Source organism: Hipposideros armiger, unplaced genomic scaffold (assembly GCF_001890085.2).
Source record: "Hipposideros armiger isolate ML-2016 unplaced genomic scaffold, ASM189008v1 scaffold_271, whole genome shotgun sequence".
In the NCBI taxonomy this organism is placed as follows: Eukaryota; Metazoa; Chordata; class Mammalia; order Chiroptera; family Hipposideridae; genus Hipposideros; species Hipposideros armiger.
Genome location: NW_017731621.1, coordinates 874,884 through 892,291, shown reverse-complemented (window position 1 = coordinate 892,291; position 17,408 = coordinate 874,884). Strand labels below are relative to the sequence as shown.

General features: G+C 40.5%; 1 protein-coding gene across 1 annotated transcript in view; it reads right to left on the bottom strand.

Annotated features, from left to right (window-relative positions):
* Positions 1-300: 300 nt before the first annotated feature.
* The window catches only part of UPF2 (UPF2 regulator of nonsense mediated mRNA decay), a 109,478-nt gene continuing 92,370 nt past the window's right edge, over positions 301-17,408 (bottom strand). Inside the window, exons 19-22 of the mRNA XM_019656961.1 lie at positions 14,916-15,083; positions 9,141-9,282; positions 7,847-7,967; positions 301-1,588 (exon numbers count right to left, since the gene is read on the bottom strand). Coding sequence (XP_019512506.1) covers positions 1,579-1,588; positions 7,847-7,967; positions 9,141-9,282; positions 14,916-15,083 — 441 coding nt within the window. The 3' untranslated portion in view covers positions 301-1,578. The remainder of the gene's footprint in view (positions 1,589-7,846; positions 7,968-9,140; positions 9,283-14,915; positions 15,084-17,408) is intronic.

Genomic DNA, 17,408 nt, shown 5'->3' with positions numbered 1-17,408 from the left:
GTGCTGTGCCGACACCTTCCATTTTAACCAACGTCCAGCCTATTCTAAAAATGTTCATTCCACTGGACTTCACAGGCTCCTTTTGTACTGACCCAAAGGGAAGCTAACTCAGGCACCCAGGAAAACAATGCAAAATACAGAATGCTGACGTGAGAGCACCACCTCTAGTGAGTGACACGCTGGAGAAATCATCTCTGAGGCCACTTCGTAAAGGACGAAGATGACCGTGGAAGCTATCTATGACTGACCCATTTAATAGGTTTTCAAAACCCAAACCAAAGAAAACGCAAGCACACCAGCTCTAAATTACAACACTTTATTGCAGCATCGGCAAAGGTCAGATTTTTGAAGCTGGTGAAGTTCGGGCAGCATTTCCAAGTGAAATGTTACAACTTTACAAGTTTTGTTTCTTATTTAATTCTACATGCAGAAACTGAAACATGGTAAAAGAAAAAATGCAAAATAGCTAGAAAAAAAGATGTAATCAAGTTGTAGCTTACAGATGTGCTCTTTAACTAAATTTACTACGCCTATTGGAAAGCAAACGAAAGACAACTATCCTAATAAATTAACAGATTGCCAGAAACAGACTAAGAATCCTTATTTCTATTTGGGGGGAGTGGATGGGAGGGTGGAACAAAACAAAACAAAAACAAAAGCAAAACAAAAGCTCTACTGTTTCCATACTTTGTTTAGAGACAGAGGCTGTAAACCCATGAAGGTCAACAAAGTCTTCCGATCCACTGCTTGTTGTCCTTCATCCTTTTCCTGTGACATGCTGACTGGCACGCTGTTTCCAATGATACTTACAATGGGCTCGGTGTCCCTCTTCTCAGGCTGGTGTCAGACTTCCCTAAGCCATCTGAATCCATGCTCTGTGTATACTAACAGTCTTCACATTTTTCTTTCACCCTAGCAGGCAATTTTATATCACTGACCCTGATGGATAAAACTGATTTTTCTCCCTCATCCCTTGTTCTTCTTGAAGCAAATTCCTAAACAAAAGCCTTTCTGGTAGATTACCTGGTATTTAGTTATCTTTCATCATTTTGTTGTCCTGCATGTAAGTTTTTACTAGAAGATTTTACTGCTTGCTCTATACTTTTCTACTGTAGTCCTGGAGCCCCCAAATGTATCTTCTTTCAACATGAGATGTTCAATTCAGAGACACTGTAACTCAAATCAAGTTTAAAACTCAAGTTCGTTTCCCCCATACCATTACCATTACAACCCTTTCTTCTCCGGCTCAGTCATCTCACTGCCGCTCTTCTGGGTGTAACTGCTCAGGAGTCAAGTTAACCGTCTCATTTCTTGACTGCTATTCTCAAGAGAAGATTAACCCTCACGTGATTTCCGTTACAAAAGGCCGTTTATGCCTCATCTGGAAGCGTCGGCTTGTTCCGGTGTTGGCAGAGGCTGCTGTTCCCGCCTCATGGCCCCAGCCTGTCCCAGGTTTGGATTCGCAACTCTCTAGACCGACATGCTGAGATGTGTCCACTGCTCTCATTCAATTGCTGGAGGACTCCACTATCCACAACATCAGATACAGGACCTAATGAAATGACACGTGCTGCTGGATCAACGTCTCCTGGAGGCACAAACAGGGCAACATTAAAGAACCGGTACAGAGGACAAACCTCCGGCAAGAAAAGAGCTCCTAACCACCACCAGCCACTGATTACTGATGTCGCCACACAAATCAGTGCTTTGCAAAGAGCACACAACCCGCTACTGACTAAGACCCACAGGAGCCTCTAGAGGGGACCTAAGGAGAGCAATTCAGACAGTGATCTGGGTATCTTTCCTACAACCACTTTCTCAGATGCTGAAATCCGCGGTTTGTGTGATGGTTGAATTGTGTACCCCCCAAATTCATATGTAGAAGTCTAACTAACCCCTAGTACCTCTATTTGGAAATAGGGTCATTGCAAATATAATTAGTTACAAGGAGTAGGATGAGCTCGCAAATCAGTATGACCTTGTCCTTAGAACAATGGGAGATTCAGACACAGACACACACACACAGGAAGAATGCCACGTGAAGATGAAGGCAGAGATAGGATGGTGCTGCAGAAGCCACGGGATGCCAGAGGTTGCTGGCAAACCACCAGAAGCCACAAGAAGCCAGGCGAGAGGCCTGGAGCAGATTCTCCCTCACAGCCCTCAGAAGGAACCAACCCTGCTGACGCCTGGGTCTCGAACTTGCAGCCTCCAGAACTGTGTGACAAACAGTTCTGTGATTTAAGTCACCCAGTGTGTGGTACTTTCTTATGGCAGCTCTAGCAAACTATTGATTGGGTTGTCGGAAAAGTCATGACGAATTTTTTTTTTTTTTAATTGGGGAATGGGAACAGTGCTGGGGAATTGGGGAAAGGGGAACAGACAAGTTGCTGTCGTTTTTTGTTCTTCAATCTAGTTGTGGAGGATGTTGCTTCACTGGCCCAAGTTGGCACTATCATTGCGCTCTTCTCTGGTGAGGCAGATCAGTCGCCGGCTTCTGGACGGCCGCTCACTGTGGCTGCTGGCCACACACGGTAGCCCATGGCAACCCACTGCCACAGGGGCTGCAGCCTACGCCGTCGCCGGCGACTCACGGCACCCCAGCTCCAGGTTGAGCTGTTGTTCAGCATCTTAGCTGTAGAGGGCAGTGTCACTGGCCCTCATATGTGGGATCCGAACCGGGGCCCTCTGGCATCCCAAGCGAGTTCTTAACCATCGATCGCGCCACTCGGCCGGCCCCATGACGAATTTTTGCAACGAAAAACATGTCATGACTTTTCCACCAACCCAATAATAGTTTGTTTTTCACAAGGCAAGTTATGTTAACCAGAAACTTCCAAAGAATAAAGTGCAAATATGAAAAAGTGTACTTTAGCTGGCTATATCCATAACTTATGTAGAATTGAACTAAATGGAAAAAAGGTCAATAACACAAGTATTCCCTGAGAGAAAGAGGAAAGTCTCTCTCCTGAAATCAAGACAAAGCAATGGTCTAAAATAAAAATACTTTAAATAAATGCAATGAATGATAGGAAAAAACTGTTCATAGTCTTTGATAAGTAAGACACACTTATGTCACTAGGTATTGTGTAGGGGGTGTCACTTGACTAGTTTAGAAGCAAACGACGAATCTGAGAGATTTAAAAATCAGAGGGCCCAAAAAGTACTCACAATCTACACTTTGGATTAAATGTTATTGTAGGAGGGACTCTATTTTATAACAAAACTATCACTTATTTGATCTTACAAATAAGGACATATAGAGAATATGCAATAAAAAATGCACACTCTCCTTAAGATGGGTTTTTAAAAAGCCTGTTAGTATAAGCGTTTGCTACTCCAGAGTGTGGTCCACACTCCAGCAGCTCTGATATCACCTGGGAGCTTGTTAGAAATGAATCAGCACCAGCAGTGTAATAAACGTCAAGGTGATTAAAATACGTATTTTAAAGCTTGAGGAGCACTGGTGTAACCCATGTGAATTTGTAGCATATAAACCATCTTAGTACTAACACTTTGCAAAGATGTCAAGTTTCAGTGTTTCTGACATGAACAGAGCAGAAAACTTGAGTCCTGTACTAAGGGACTCTTGGTTAATTGGTTTACTTAGAGTCCTATTGCTATTTTAACTCAGTATAAGCAAATGCCCATACTGTGTTAGAGCATTACTGCCCAGTGATAAGGGCAGAAGTTTTAACTTACAGTCTTATTTTAATTCTGATTAGAAAGTATAAAAATAATAATTAATGTCTGGGAGCCTTACCAAAATCCACAGGTAAGAAAAACATTAAAATGCTTTAATAATGAGTTTCCAAATAAATTTCCCTGTACCTGCCATGTAATTTCAACAATATTGATATTAAAAAAAAACACACAAAAAAACCACTAGCCAAGTTAAGCCTCAAACTGAAAACCGTTTCTCAGATCTCACTCACAGAATTTTCCTTCTGCTCCTTTGTCAGCATGTTTCCCCAGTCAGCATGTTCTCTGTAAGAGAGCTGATAAACCACTGCTCCACATAAACGTCTTTCTACCAAGTCTGGCCCAGCATTAAAAATAGGAGAAAATAAAGAGACAAAGCAACAAGAGGCTCTGCCCCATCAGTTATGTTCTTTCAAATGACTACATTTCTTCACTTAAAACTTAAGATTAAAAAATGGCAAAGAACATTTGGTGCTCAAAAAGCTCAAAAACTCACGTTTACATGTCTGCTTGTTCCTCTGCACTGGGCATCCAAGCCCATACTGTAATAGCTCTGGCTTTGAAAATATCACGACACTTTTATCACAGAGGGCCTTTTCAAGAGCAATGGACAAGTTAGGATTTTTTTTTTTCATGTTTCGATTTTAAGAAGAGATTTAAAACAGGGTTGCTCAAGAGTTGGAACTCTTGGGGCCGGCCGAGTGGCTCAGTTGGTTAAGAGCTCGCTCAAGAGTTTGAGCTCTGAGCAACAGCGGTTCGAGTCCAGCCCGAGCTGAGCAGCCGCTGAGCTGCCAACAGGTAGCAGGATGGCTCAGCTAAAAAAAAAAAAAGAGTTGGAACTCTCACAAAATCCAGAAATGAGAGGGAAGAGTTAGGGAGGAAAACACAAGGAGAAAGTTTGTGAAATGACTACACATAGATTTGTAAAAGGCCCTTTGTCCATTTAACAAATGTTTGCTGAGCATCTACTATGGGCCAGGAACTACGGAGGAGTCACAATGGCTCCCCCTCTGCCCCCAGGTTTCAATCTCACGGGGACAAGTGAGTAAGGTGGTGTGCTCGGTCTGTGGGAAGGCTGTGAGCCAGGGTGGCACACACACACACTGACCTGCCAGGCTTCCGAGTACCAAGGTGTGACCTGACGAAGGAGCAGGTACTGTTCAGGGGAAAGCACAACAGGGTTCCAAACAGAGGGAGGACAAAAGACCATAAAAAGAAGAACTAAAAGGTCAGCTTGCTTGGGAGTAGAAGTTAAAAATAGTAAGAGGGGCTGGCTGAGTGGCTCAGTTGGTTAAGAGCTCGCTCAAGAGTGTGAGCTCTGAGCAACAGTGGTTCGATGCCCGGCCCGAGCTGAGCTGCCCCTGAGCTGCCAACAGGTGGCAGGATGGCTCAGCCAAAAAAAAAAAAAAGCAAGAGATAAAGCCAATAAAGTAAGCACATCCCCATCATGCAGGGCTGTGTTAACAAGTTCAAGAGTTTGGACTTTATCCCACAAGCCATGAGGACCCACTGAAGAGCTCACATAATCAGACAGCAGATTTGTATTGTAGAAAGCACACGGTAGAGGCACAGCACAGAGAATGAAACAGAAGGGGTTGAAATTGGAGACTGAGAAGCAGATCAGCAGGCTGCTGCCAGGAATCCAATGAGAGGTGATGGTAGCTAGGATTTCTCAGTGGAGGTGGAATAAAATGGGCAAGTGTGAGAACCATTCAGCAGAAAAATCAGGATTTGTTAATTAACTAGATATGGAAACTGAGGGAGAAAGGAGTTTAAACTAAAACCTCATTTTCTAATTTGGACAACTGGGTGTGCAGTGTTTCCATTCACTGAGCCAGAGAACAGAGGAGGAGGGCAGCTGGGGGCAAGGGAGACACCGAGGTTTATGTTCCCGTGAGACGTCTAGGTGGCTATTTAGAAGATAGCCGGATATACAGCCAGAAACTAGAGACACAAGCATCCCCAGGTAGAGGCAAGCCCAGAAAGGAGTCAAGAGACAGGAGTGGCAGGAGTCGGGGAGGGGAGAGGAAGAACAGAAGACAGCAGAGCCAGGTCAAGGGAAGAGTATGCCAAGAAGAAAAGGCGGCCCACATGCTACGTGCTCTGAGAGCCTAAGAGACTCCTGAATGAAGACGAGGAGGCAGCTGGTGGCTGGGGGAGGCAGTTTCAGTGAAATGGCAGGGGAGGCAGGAGACTACAGTCAGCCGCACAAGTGGGCGGTGAGAAGGAAAGAACAAATGTGGCCAGTTCTTCCAAGTTAGGCTAACTGGGGGGCTGTAGGGAGAGAATTTTGAAAAACAGCTAAAAAACTGGTAGCAAACTAAGAGAGGCATACCTTTCTGTTCATATACACACTCATTACAGCATCTGTATGTTTACACATCTGTCTTCCCATATCTTTGTTCCCTATGGTCTGAGAAATGCTTGGCACTTAACACTCTCAATCAATGATTTTTAAAAGAAATATATGACTAGGGTTAGCTCTTTCAAGTACCTGTACTTAGTTTTCCCACTGAACTATAATATAGGATTGAAGGTTAAGACTTTGTATTTTTCTACTTTTTAATTTTCCATAGTACAGGACTGAACCCACGGTAGGTGCTGGATGCATGTAAGTGGAGAGGAACAAATCCTACTGCAGATATCAATTATGTATCAAACATCATACTTACTGATTCTGTAAAGTCAAACACTTAGAAATGAGGAAAAGACACAATATTCGCAATATTTGACTTGAGAAGGGACTGAGCATTAATAAATAATGGTGTTCAGAGATGTTAAGGTACAATACAGACAGGTGAAGTTGATGGAAAACATCCAGATAAAAATATTCTACTAGTTCTATCTTCCAATCTTGAGACAAGAAGAGGAGACAGGAATTATCAAGAACACTATGGTATGTATTTAAAGCCACTCTAAGAAAATGTAAAAGCAGGACATGAATATTTCCATGGCCAATTAACCTACCTAGGTTTAGCAGTAGTATTTATGTGTATTTACATTTAGCAGCAAAGAAGCTTTTATCAGGGACTTTAATGAAGTTTGGATAATTAAAAATAACCTAATATATCATTATGCCTAATTAGATGGCTTTGTACAGCATTTATAACTTAGATTTCTAAAAACATTGCACTCAACAGGTGTTAAAAAACAGATCCCTAAACTGTCTTGACAAACCAATTTTCTAAACTGCAATTTGATTAGAGTTGGCTGAGCATACAGTTCAAAGAAAAATGGTACCAGGAACACACAAATATACTTAGTGAGTAAAAGACATAGGCTCTAACACCTGCATTTTCCCCAGTGCTGCTCTCCTCAAAAACAAAGTGCTCGTGCCGCTCCCAGCAGGCTCCCTTCTACATCTGCTCGCCTGTCCCCAACAGGGCGACATCTTGGGGCTGCTGTACATCCTCCATCTAAACACTTAACACTTGAGGGAGATCAGTAAGAGCAGTAAAGCCAATGTCACTTTTGATAGTAACCTGATCACAAAACAGAAAATTGGGTTGATGGTATGGGTCTTTAGATCAGATCCCAGAAAAACTTTAAATAATTTTTAAAATCCTTTAAAAAAGATGAATGTGGTCTTATTAGGGAACATCTTCTATGTGAAATTCCTTATAGAGTTGTAATTATTTCACATTAAGCAACACAAGTTCAAGTAGAGTTGGCATAAATTCCAGGAGGACATTTTATAATTTAAGAAACAAACAAAATACCTCAAAACAAACTCAACCTGCATGTTTGAAAGTAGGTAAACAGGCTTTGAGTTTTTGTAAACATTAAGATGACTTAACATTGACCCTGAGAGATCCTAACACAAAGCCTGTGATTTCTCTCAAGCTAAATCTGTAACTCGTCTTCTCTATAAATGCGAAAGAGAAAATTTAAAAACCCTGAGAAGTCCACTCGGAGAGAGTGAAAGTCAGAATCAGTGGCTGAAATCAAGATTTAAAAAACAGAACAAAACTGGAACTATTTTATAAACAGGTTTTCTTTTTTCAAATATCTACTACACAAAGACTTTTTAATTTTGGTGGTAATTTGGCCTTTATGAATAAGTATAATCCAGAACTATCTGATTTGTCCATATGGACATCATGAAAAACAAGGAGCTATGGAGAAACGAGAGAGGCCATCCTACCTCCCACCAGTCTTAAAGATTAGATCCGCATTAGGTGCTCCCTTTGGGTGCTGGTATCGTGGCCGCCGCTCCCGGTTGGTGTTTGCTGGAGCTGGGCGCTGGGCAAGAGACTGCAGCATTTCTGTAACGAGCCCCAAAAGAGAAAAGGTGGTGAACTCTGGTAAATGTTCTCCCCCGTGAAAGCAAATAAAGCCCTAGGGAGACAAACGAGTGTGTCAGATCTGTCAGGTGGCTGGCTAAAGAAAAACGACTATTACACAGATGAAATGATTATGAAGTACTGAAGGAGCACATCAGGAGATGAGATGTACTCTTCCATAGCCCATGTCCCCCTTCTTGTCAGGCTGGCCACAGGTAAGGGTCTTGTGAGGCAGTACAACAGCACTAGAAGCAGTATGGTACAGACACTACAAGCAGCGTGCTTGGAGCCAGACAGTACTGGTTCAAATCCAGCTCTGCCACTTGCTTGCTGTGGGACTTTCGGCTCAGTTTCCCTAAATGTAAAATGAGGATGATAATAGGCATTTATCTCATAGAATTGTTGTGAGGATTAAATGCTTTGAAAAATCACATAAAACAGTGTCCAGACCAAAGTAATCACTTATACTGTTAGCTATTATTATTTATTATTAAGAATGCCAGGTATCAACTGGAAGAGGAGATTCTAGAAACGGGACTTAAAGATAGAACACCAAGAATGTCTTTACACAACAACCTCTTGCACAAAAAACAGCTGTCAGGACAGCGCTATGTAAATAGCCATATTATGGCTCTAAAATCTGGTGCCATAGAAACGCCAAAAGGCTGGCTTTGAGGTGTCCATGGGCTCTAAACAGAAGATTCCAGTTAATCCAAGAGTGCTGAGTATTTCTGCATGAAACTAGAATCCTAATTTGAGCATACCCTCAAAACTAGGGAACATGAGGTCTTTGAGACCGGGACTCCCAAATAGACAAAACGAGCTAATATTTGTTAATTTGCTAACAGTTGACTGATAACATGAAATGATTAAAAATTATCTTACCTGCAAACATAGCTCTCACAGTATAGAACTAACTGAATTAAGGAGTTATGATGAGATTCTGATGAAATTTAAAATTATGAGCAAATTATGATGAAAATTACATTATTGTTGTACAAATAAGTGAGAGAAAAATGAAGATAGATAGAATGTAAAAATCAATCAGCTTCTCACACTAAATATATACAAACATGGCATGGAAAGGTCGAGAATAACAACTCTGCCTAAACGGCATCAAAATTTCCCACATCTGCCCTATAAGTGATTTTATACCTTGATAATCTTCTTGTTCTTGCCGTTCATTGATATCTAGTGTGAGCTTTTTCATTCTCATCCTCTCTTCTTGTTCTGCCTGCTGCTGGTTCCAGTGGTTTGCAGCAAGTTGGGAAGACATGGGCACATTAAGGATCTTAAACTGAGGGGGGAAAAAATCACAAATGGCTTGAGAAAATCAAGAGAAAAAAATGATTTCAAATAAAATAATAAGTAGAATTAAATGAGTTTAAAACAACAATGATCACTTTCCTTTCCTATAAATCAACAGAGACAGTAAACTCTAAGAACATAAAGAGATAGTAGTATTGCTCTCCTAAAGACAAGCCCATTAGGGTTGGATGGGAAGTGGAGGCCATCAAGTTCAACCTCCATGAAAAGCAGAAGTTCCTCTTTCCTGCACTGTTTGGGAGCACACATCTAGCACCAAGGGGGTCATTTTTCCATCCTGGAGACTGTATTATGTATGAGTAATTGTCAGAAAGGCTTTATACAGCAAGTTGTAATGGGCATCCTTTTCATTTCTGTCCTCCGGAACCAGTTCAGCCCTCCTGAACTATACAGAACAAATCTAGCCCACCTTCAGTACAAACAGACCTTCATACTGCTGAAGATAGCTGTGATGCTGGAAAGACAAGTTAAGCAGCCGATCTACAAGATCTATTTCTCTGTTATGGGTTAAGTCCTTATCTGTGGAATGATTTTGCTTTTAGCAAGATGTCTCTGGTTTAGGATTGAGCAAGGTAAGCGAACTTAGATAGAATCTATGAATTTATGGGCCATGGCTCCCAGAAAATTGTTAAGTAAGCTATGTAACTGAGTAATAAATGGAGATGTTTCATAACCTAAATTCTCTCTGCTGTGTATAACCTGCACCTCTCACTTAAGAGACCTCCTCTAATACTCTGGACCAAAGGCATGTCTGAGGCAGAAAGGAAGGACTTAAGGAGCTGTTCTCAGGATCCCACAACTCTCTCTGCTTCGTCTTTGCCTTTTGAATGCTTGCATCCTTGAAATTATTAGTAAAGCTTAACACTGAATAAGATCTCTGCTTCACTTGAGTCTGATTTGCAATCTGATTCTTTGTATTATCTCAGATGTCCTCTCTTGGTATTTATTCTTTTTTATGATGCACATAATGTTTCTCTTACAATGCAATGCCCAGAACACTAAATGCAAAAGGCTAGATACACTAAGGTGAAAAATATTAAGTGTGGGTGTGAAACTATATACAAAGTCAAGTAACTACATTTCATTTTTATCACAGCAGACACTTAAATTATCTCACCTATAAAAATACAAATCTATCTAAGGCAGTCCATTTAGCTACCAGCCTAGTAGACCTCACCCCTTCTCCCCAATGAACTTAGTGCTCTAGTACGGACTCTTTGCAACTATCACTTTCTATTTTACAAGCTTAAAACCATCTTTAAACAAACAAACAAAAAACTTTAGTCAGTAAACTACACATATTTTAAATGTACAATTTGATGAGTTTTGACATATGCATACACACAAGAAAATCTCACTGCAATAGAGATAATGAGTATACCCATCACCTCCAAAGGTTTCTCTTGTTCCTTTGTTACCCATCTATTCCTTTACTCAGGCAATTGCTGACCTGCTTTTTGTCACTACTGATTAGTCTGCATTTTCTAAAATTTTATATAAATTGAATCGTACAACACGCATACTATTTTGTCCAGCTTCTTTTACACAAAGATTCTGAGATGCATCCATGTTGTCATATGTATCAATAGTTTATTCCTTTTTATTGTAGAGTAGCACTCCCTTATGAATATACCACAATTTGTTTATCCGTTTGCTTGTTGATAGCATTTGGGATATTTCCAGTTTGGGGTTATTACAAATAACGTTGTACATTCATGTACAAATATTTGTGTGAACATGTTTTCATTTCTCTTAAATAAATAAATAAAAAATGCTAGGAATAGAAAAGCTGGGAATATCTGGTGTGTTTATGAGAAAATGTTTTCCAAAGTGGCTACACCATTTTACATTGTACTAGCAGTGTATGAGAGTTCCGGTTCCTTCACATTCTTGGCAATACTCAATCTTTTTAATTTTAGCCATTATCTTCTAAAGGGAAACAATTATAAATAAAAGAAACAAAAACACATTTTATGACCTGAGACAAGTTTTACAAAAGGAAAAGTTCTCAAGTATTAGTGCTTTAAAGGGACAGAAAAGAGACAGTAGTAAGTAGAGAGCACAAGCGAAATTTCCTGACACCACGCTCACCAAGTGCCTTTACCATAAAGCTGCTAAGATACTTTTAAAAGAGAAGCACTACTTTATAGCAAAATAGATGACAAAAAGATTTAAGCCACTCAAACTAGATTTCCTGGGACGTTATAATGACAATAAAGGTGATTTTGGTTATATATGAAGCTACTGCACACTTGTAGCTGAAACTGGAAAAATATATATACATATGTATCCAAATACACACACACACACATATATATAAAATCCCATTAATATGAAAAATAAGTACTGATTACTCCAGTCAAAAGATATGTAAAACAAATGATGACTCCTTATAAATATCAACTGCAAAAAATGGGTTGTTTACAAGTGTTAAACTGTAATAAATATATTGTGCATTTGTTTAAAACATTGTATTTCAATTTACTATCCTAATTCACAAATATTTAAATCTAGAAAGAAAGAAATTATCAATAGCATTCTCTTTCTTTCAACTACTCACTTCATCGGTATTTTCCTAATAACTAGAGGAGAAAGTTTTTTCTGAGCACAAATTTGGTACAAAGAGATCTTTCACTTAAAAACTGAAGATTCCTATAAAGGCAACACATTTCACTTTTCTAGAAAAACCACTGCACCAGAAGGGCCAACACCCAAAAGTCAAATAAAGAAATAAAAATCAGAACAAAATATACTTTCTTTTTCAGGCCACAAAATACCAGTGATATTTCTTCAAATAATGTTCCTAAAATTGAACATTTTCCAAAATTCCAAATGAAGTTTATGAGTTCAAAATGTACTTAAGAGCCAAGTACTCTGAATTCTCATATCATGTTTGCTAATATTTTTTAAATGTTCAATAAAAATGTTTCCTTAAAAACTAAACAAAATCTCAATTTTAAGAAATAAGGACTTCCACTCCTCATTTTGTATAGTTACATGGGTTACACAGTATATAATCTATTCACTTTAAACTAAAAATATTCCTTCTAAGAAATAAGCACATAGTCTTATTTTGAACCATACAATTTAGAATTTGGGACTGCTGAAATGAACTTATTTTTCAAAGTTCAAAAGGTTAAGGTAGGTTTAATTTAATTTATGCCTACTCATTCTGAAAAGGTCACATGGGGTGTACGAGTTGACAAAGGTATAATGAATTTTCATTGTGCCTCACAAAAGGGAGAGGCAAATGAAAAAACTGATTATTTACTCTTGTGTAATTTGATCTTCACAGAAATATATTCCTAGTCCCCTTTTATAAGAAGATTCAAGGCTCAACAAGTGCGCCCACATAATACGAATGTCCGGTGCCCGCAGGGAAATGGGAACTGAGGTTTGTCTAACTGAAATTGCCATGTATGCTCTTCACAATTAAAAAAGCTTTTTTTTGGTGCCAAAAAATCTGGTATTAAAATCTGGCTGAGAGCTTTTAAAGAAAAAGAGAATGAAGCAGACCTAAAATGTGATGATGGAAATAGAGAAGTCTAGCTCAGAGAACTTAGTCACAAGAAAAGCAAAAACTGAACTTTGAGAATCCTGGTAACTGTGGTGATCTAGCAATTCCAGATGCTCTGAGGAGAGCAGTTTTTCAGAGATTTCAGTCTAATACCAAGTTTACAGTCTCAATCAAAAAAAAAAAAAGCCCTATTTTTCTTTTTTTTCAAGATTTTATTGGGGAATTGAGGAAGGAGAACAGCCAAGTTGTTGACCTTCAATCTTAGTTGTGGAGGGCGCAGCAGCTAGCTCAGCTCCCAAGTCCAGTGGCCATCTAGCCGCCCCATCGGCAGCTCGTGGCCACTCAACTCAAGGTGCCATGTTCAATCTTAGTTGCAGGTGGGCATGGCCACTATCAAAGGCGGGAGTTGAACTGGCAACCTTGTTGTTAGGAGCACGTGCTCTCACCAGCTAAGCCATCCTGCCACCTGTTGGCAGCTCAGGCGCAGCTCATTGGCCCATGTGGGAATCAAACCATGGATCCTGTTGATCAGAGCTCATGCTCTTAACCAACTGAGCCACTCTGCCGGCCCAAGCCCTAATTTTTCTAGAGAATGAGGGAGGGATGGGGGAGTGGGGAAATGGCAGCGCTTAACCCTGGCCTGAGGGTGGGACAGGGAGAAACTTTCCTGAAAGCATCATAACCCAAGAGCCTGGGATAGAGTAAATGCCTGATAACTAGAAAGGAATTATGAGGAGGTGTCTGAAAGATACAGCAGTGCTCTGAACCTAAGTCAAGTTAACTATTAACATGAGTCACGATGTATAGCCTTTCCAGCCCTCCATTCCACATTTTAATTGGTGTATACTTTTCGCATCTCAAGATTTACTCTCCTTATAGCAAAATAATGGTATACTGTGCAACTTTGAGCCTTTGTGTAACAAGAAACGACGTGACGAAAGCCAAGATGAAATTAGGAATCATCTCTTTGGGGGTGCGCTGGTATGGAGGAGACAGAATATCCCTCCATAGTAGATGACACACTTTAGAGGTTTGCCCTGATCATCCATCTAAAGTAGCCGTCTTCCTCTCATTGCCTCCTCCCCACCCCATGCGCTTTCTATCCTCTTATTTTGCTTTATTTTCCTTCATAGCATTTTCCCAACTTGACATTATATATTTCTTTATTGTCTGGCTCCCAACCCTAGAATGAAAGCTCCCAAGAAAGGAGGGATTTTGGTTGCCTGCTGTATGTTCTACACTCAGAACAGTGTCTGGTGCATAGCAAGTAAACAATAAATATCTGTTAAGTGACTATTAGAATGAGTGTGGGAGCCAAGTGTATCAGACCTGTCCATGAGAAGCTGTGGTAGCTACCCTATTTCATAGAATCTAACATTCCATGAATAACAAGATTTTACACACCACTAAAACAGGAAAATGCTGCCAATTATGACAAGATTCCATCAACTCTAAGAGGCAGCTTGATTTCAGGAACGTTTTTACACCATTGGTAATATATGATATATCCCAGAGTTGTGTCTGAGAGTTAGGCCTTATTTTCTTCATACACTTTTTACCATCTGCAAATATATGATGTTTGCCTATCTCCCCGAGCAGGATGTGAGCTGTCAATGTACGAATCCCTACAGTAACAGCTTAGGAGTCGGGGAAATGATTGAGGACTAGAGTCTGTGAGACACAGGAAAGAAGAGGGAAGCAGGCTAAGGAGGATAGAGGAGGATTAGGGACCAAAAAAACAATGATTTTCAACAGAAATCTTGGCAGCTTGAGTTGTATCTGTCATCCTCCTTTCCTTTCCTACCCTGAGTGCACTCAGGAAACCTTCCTACTGAAAGTCAAGGTAACTATATATTCTAATAAATATATATGCATTTAAATTTTCAATGTCCGTTCCATTAAAAACTATCCATTGGTAAGTCAGATGTGTCTTCTATACATATATTAAATAAAATTATTTCTTCCACTGAATACTTTCAGTGTTTCCAACTCTTTCCCCTTGTCGGCAAGAGAGAATTGAGAACAAATTCTCACCTTACACTGATAACTAGCAATCAACTGTGAATACACCGTGGGCAGTTCCATACCTGCTGTTTATTGCCTTTTCTTGTTAACATGACGAACGGCATTGTGTCTGCGGACTCGGCCTCTCCCTCCCCACCACCGAGTGGGGGCCCCTTTCTCAGCTGGCTTTTGAGGTGCAAGGGAATAGCAACATCAAGTTGGTGTACTTTAACTGATTCGCCACTTCGCTGCTGAAAGACAAAAGTGAAAAGATATAAATACTCTGAGGTACACAAGGATATATGTAAATATAAACTGCAAACAATTCATTCAGAGCTATATATATATATATATATATTTTTTTTTTTAAGATTTTTATTGGGGAATTGGGGGGATGGGAACAGCGCTGGGGAATTGGGGGAAGGGAAACAGACAAGTTGCTTGTTCTTCAGTCTAGTTGTGGAGGACGTTGCTTCACTAGCCCAAGTTGGTGCCCATCATTGCGCTCTTCCTGGGTGAGGCAGATCAGTCGCCAGCTTCTGGACGGCTGCTCACTGCAGCTGCTAGCCGCTCACGCTGGCTGCTGGCTACACACGGTAGCCCATGGCAACTCACTGCCACAGGGGCTGTAGCCTATGCCGTAGCCTTTGACTCACAGCAGCCCAGCTCCAGGTTGAGCTGTTGTTCAGCATCTTAGCTGTAGAGGGCAGTGTCACTGGCCCTCATATGTGGGATCCGAACTGGGGCCCTCTGGCATCCCAAGCCAGTTCTTAACCAACGCGCCACTTGGCTGGCCCAGAGCTATATTTCTTAAAACACAATCATTAGAGCCTGAGTAATCTTCCTGAAAGGCAGATGAAACCGGGGCTTTCCTGCTCCCAAATCCTTCCATATACCTTGGAAGGACTGAGATTTTGCTCCTGGTTATCACTCTAGCACCTCCAAGCCCAAACACACAATGCTGTATAATACGTTCTGCTAAATTTCCCTGTTCCTCAAATGCATTGTACTGTTTCAGTCATACTCACAGCACACATCTTCCTTCATAATTATGTATCATTATTGCCTGCTTATATGTCAGAATCCCCAACCAGACTGGTGGGGTTTATCACCATATATCCTTTCCCTGGTGTCCTCTAGCAATGCTTTACACACAACAGGTGCTCAATTAATATTCACACATAAATGGAATCTATTAATGTTCAGGTTAACTACCTGGCTGTTGTAGTAATTATTTTTAACATTTACACTAGATTTATCAACCAATTTATTGAAATAAACCCTCACTGAAGACTTACTGTGTTAGGCTTAGAGATATTAATACTAAAAAGAGTCTACTCTCAAAGAACTGATAAACTTGTTAAGTGAGAGAGAGAAATAGATTAATTACTCACAATTCATCCAAGTTATGTACAACCTGTGATGGGGATGGAGTGACTAGTTAGGCCCGGTTGGGAATGGGCAGGTGCTGAGATTGAATGAAAGGTTCAATAAAAATGGGACATTGAAGAATGTCAAAGACTTCATATGAATTCTTCCAAGAAGGTCAAAGAGCAGTTTTGTGATATGGAGGGGGAGGGGGGACTTAGGGGAAGAGGTGCAAAAGCAAAGACATGAAACAGCATGGTGTATTTAGGGGACTACAAATAATTTTCTATGTCTGATAAGTGGAGCACAAATGAGGCAAAAGCTAAAATGATTCTTCAAAGTTAAGCAGGTAATGCTGAAAGGCCATGAAGGTTTTAAAATTACTACAATTTAAATAGTCTTTTGATATAGGCTCCATTGTACAAAAAACTTGCAAGTCACACAAAATGGTAAAAAGAGTAAAGTTTTATTGTTTTTGATTACTAAATTCCAATTTGTTAGAATTTGCTTAAAGTTCTCCAAGGTTTGTAAGATTATAAAGATTTTTTTACTTAAAATTTGAAAGGATCATGTTAGACGAATCTTGATTTGTAAATTATCCGTAAATTATATGTTGGGGTTCCTGAGGGTTCAACCCTGAGCCTGCTTCCCCGTCTCTCCACACTTTACACCTGAGCGGTTTATATACTGCCATGGCTATAAATACGCTCAAACAAACACTCTATGTTTGTGTTTCTCTTCTGATCTCCAGGCATTTCCTTTCTGACACCTCACAGGCTTCTCAAACTTACCACGGTCAAGTGGAACGCCTGCTCACTCTCCCCTTGTTTCCTGTCACAGAGACGAGCTAGTGGCCCCAGCTAAAACACTGCGTGTCATCCTTGACTCCTCGTCTCCCACACACCACTATGCAATCAAGCACCAAACAAGCCCAATTCTTTCTTCCCCCTAAGCAGCTTTCAAACCCAAACTTCTCTCCACGTGTCCTGCCGCTATGCTAGACAGACGACCGATCGTGGCTCGTGGGTTACCCTAACAGCCTTCTAACCATCTCCCGGATTAGTCTCCCAGCTTTAGTTTTCTCCCTGTCTGAGCCACCTCCATATTGGACCATGCCACTTCAAAGGTGTCCCACCGGAGTTATCCATTCTCATGCTGTGCCAGCCTTCCACAGATTGACTTTGTTCTATTAATACTGGCCTGCTTTT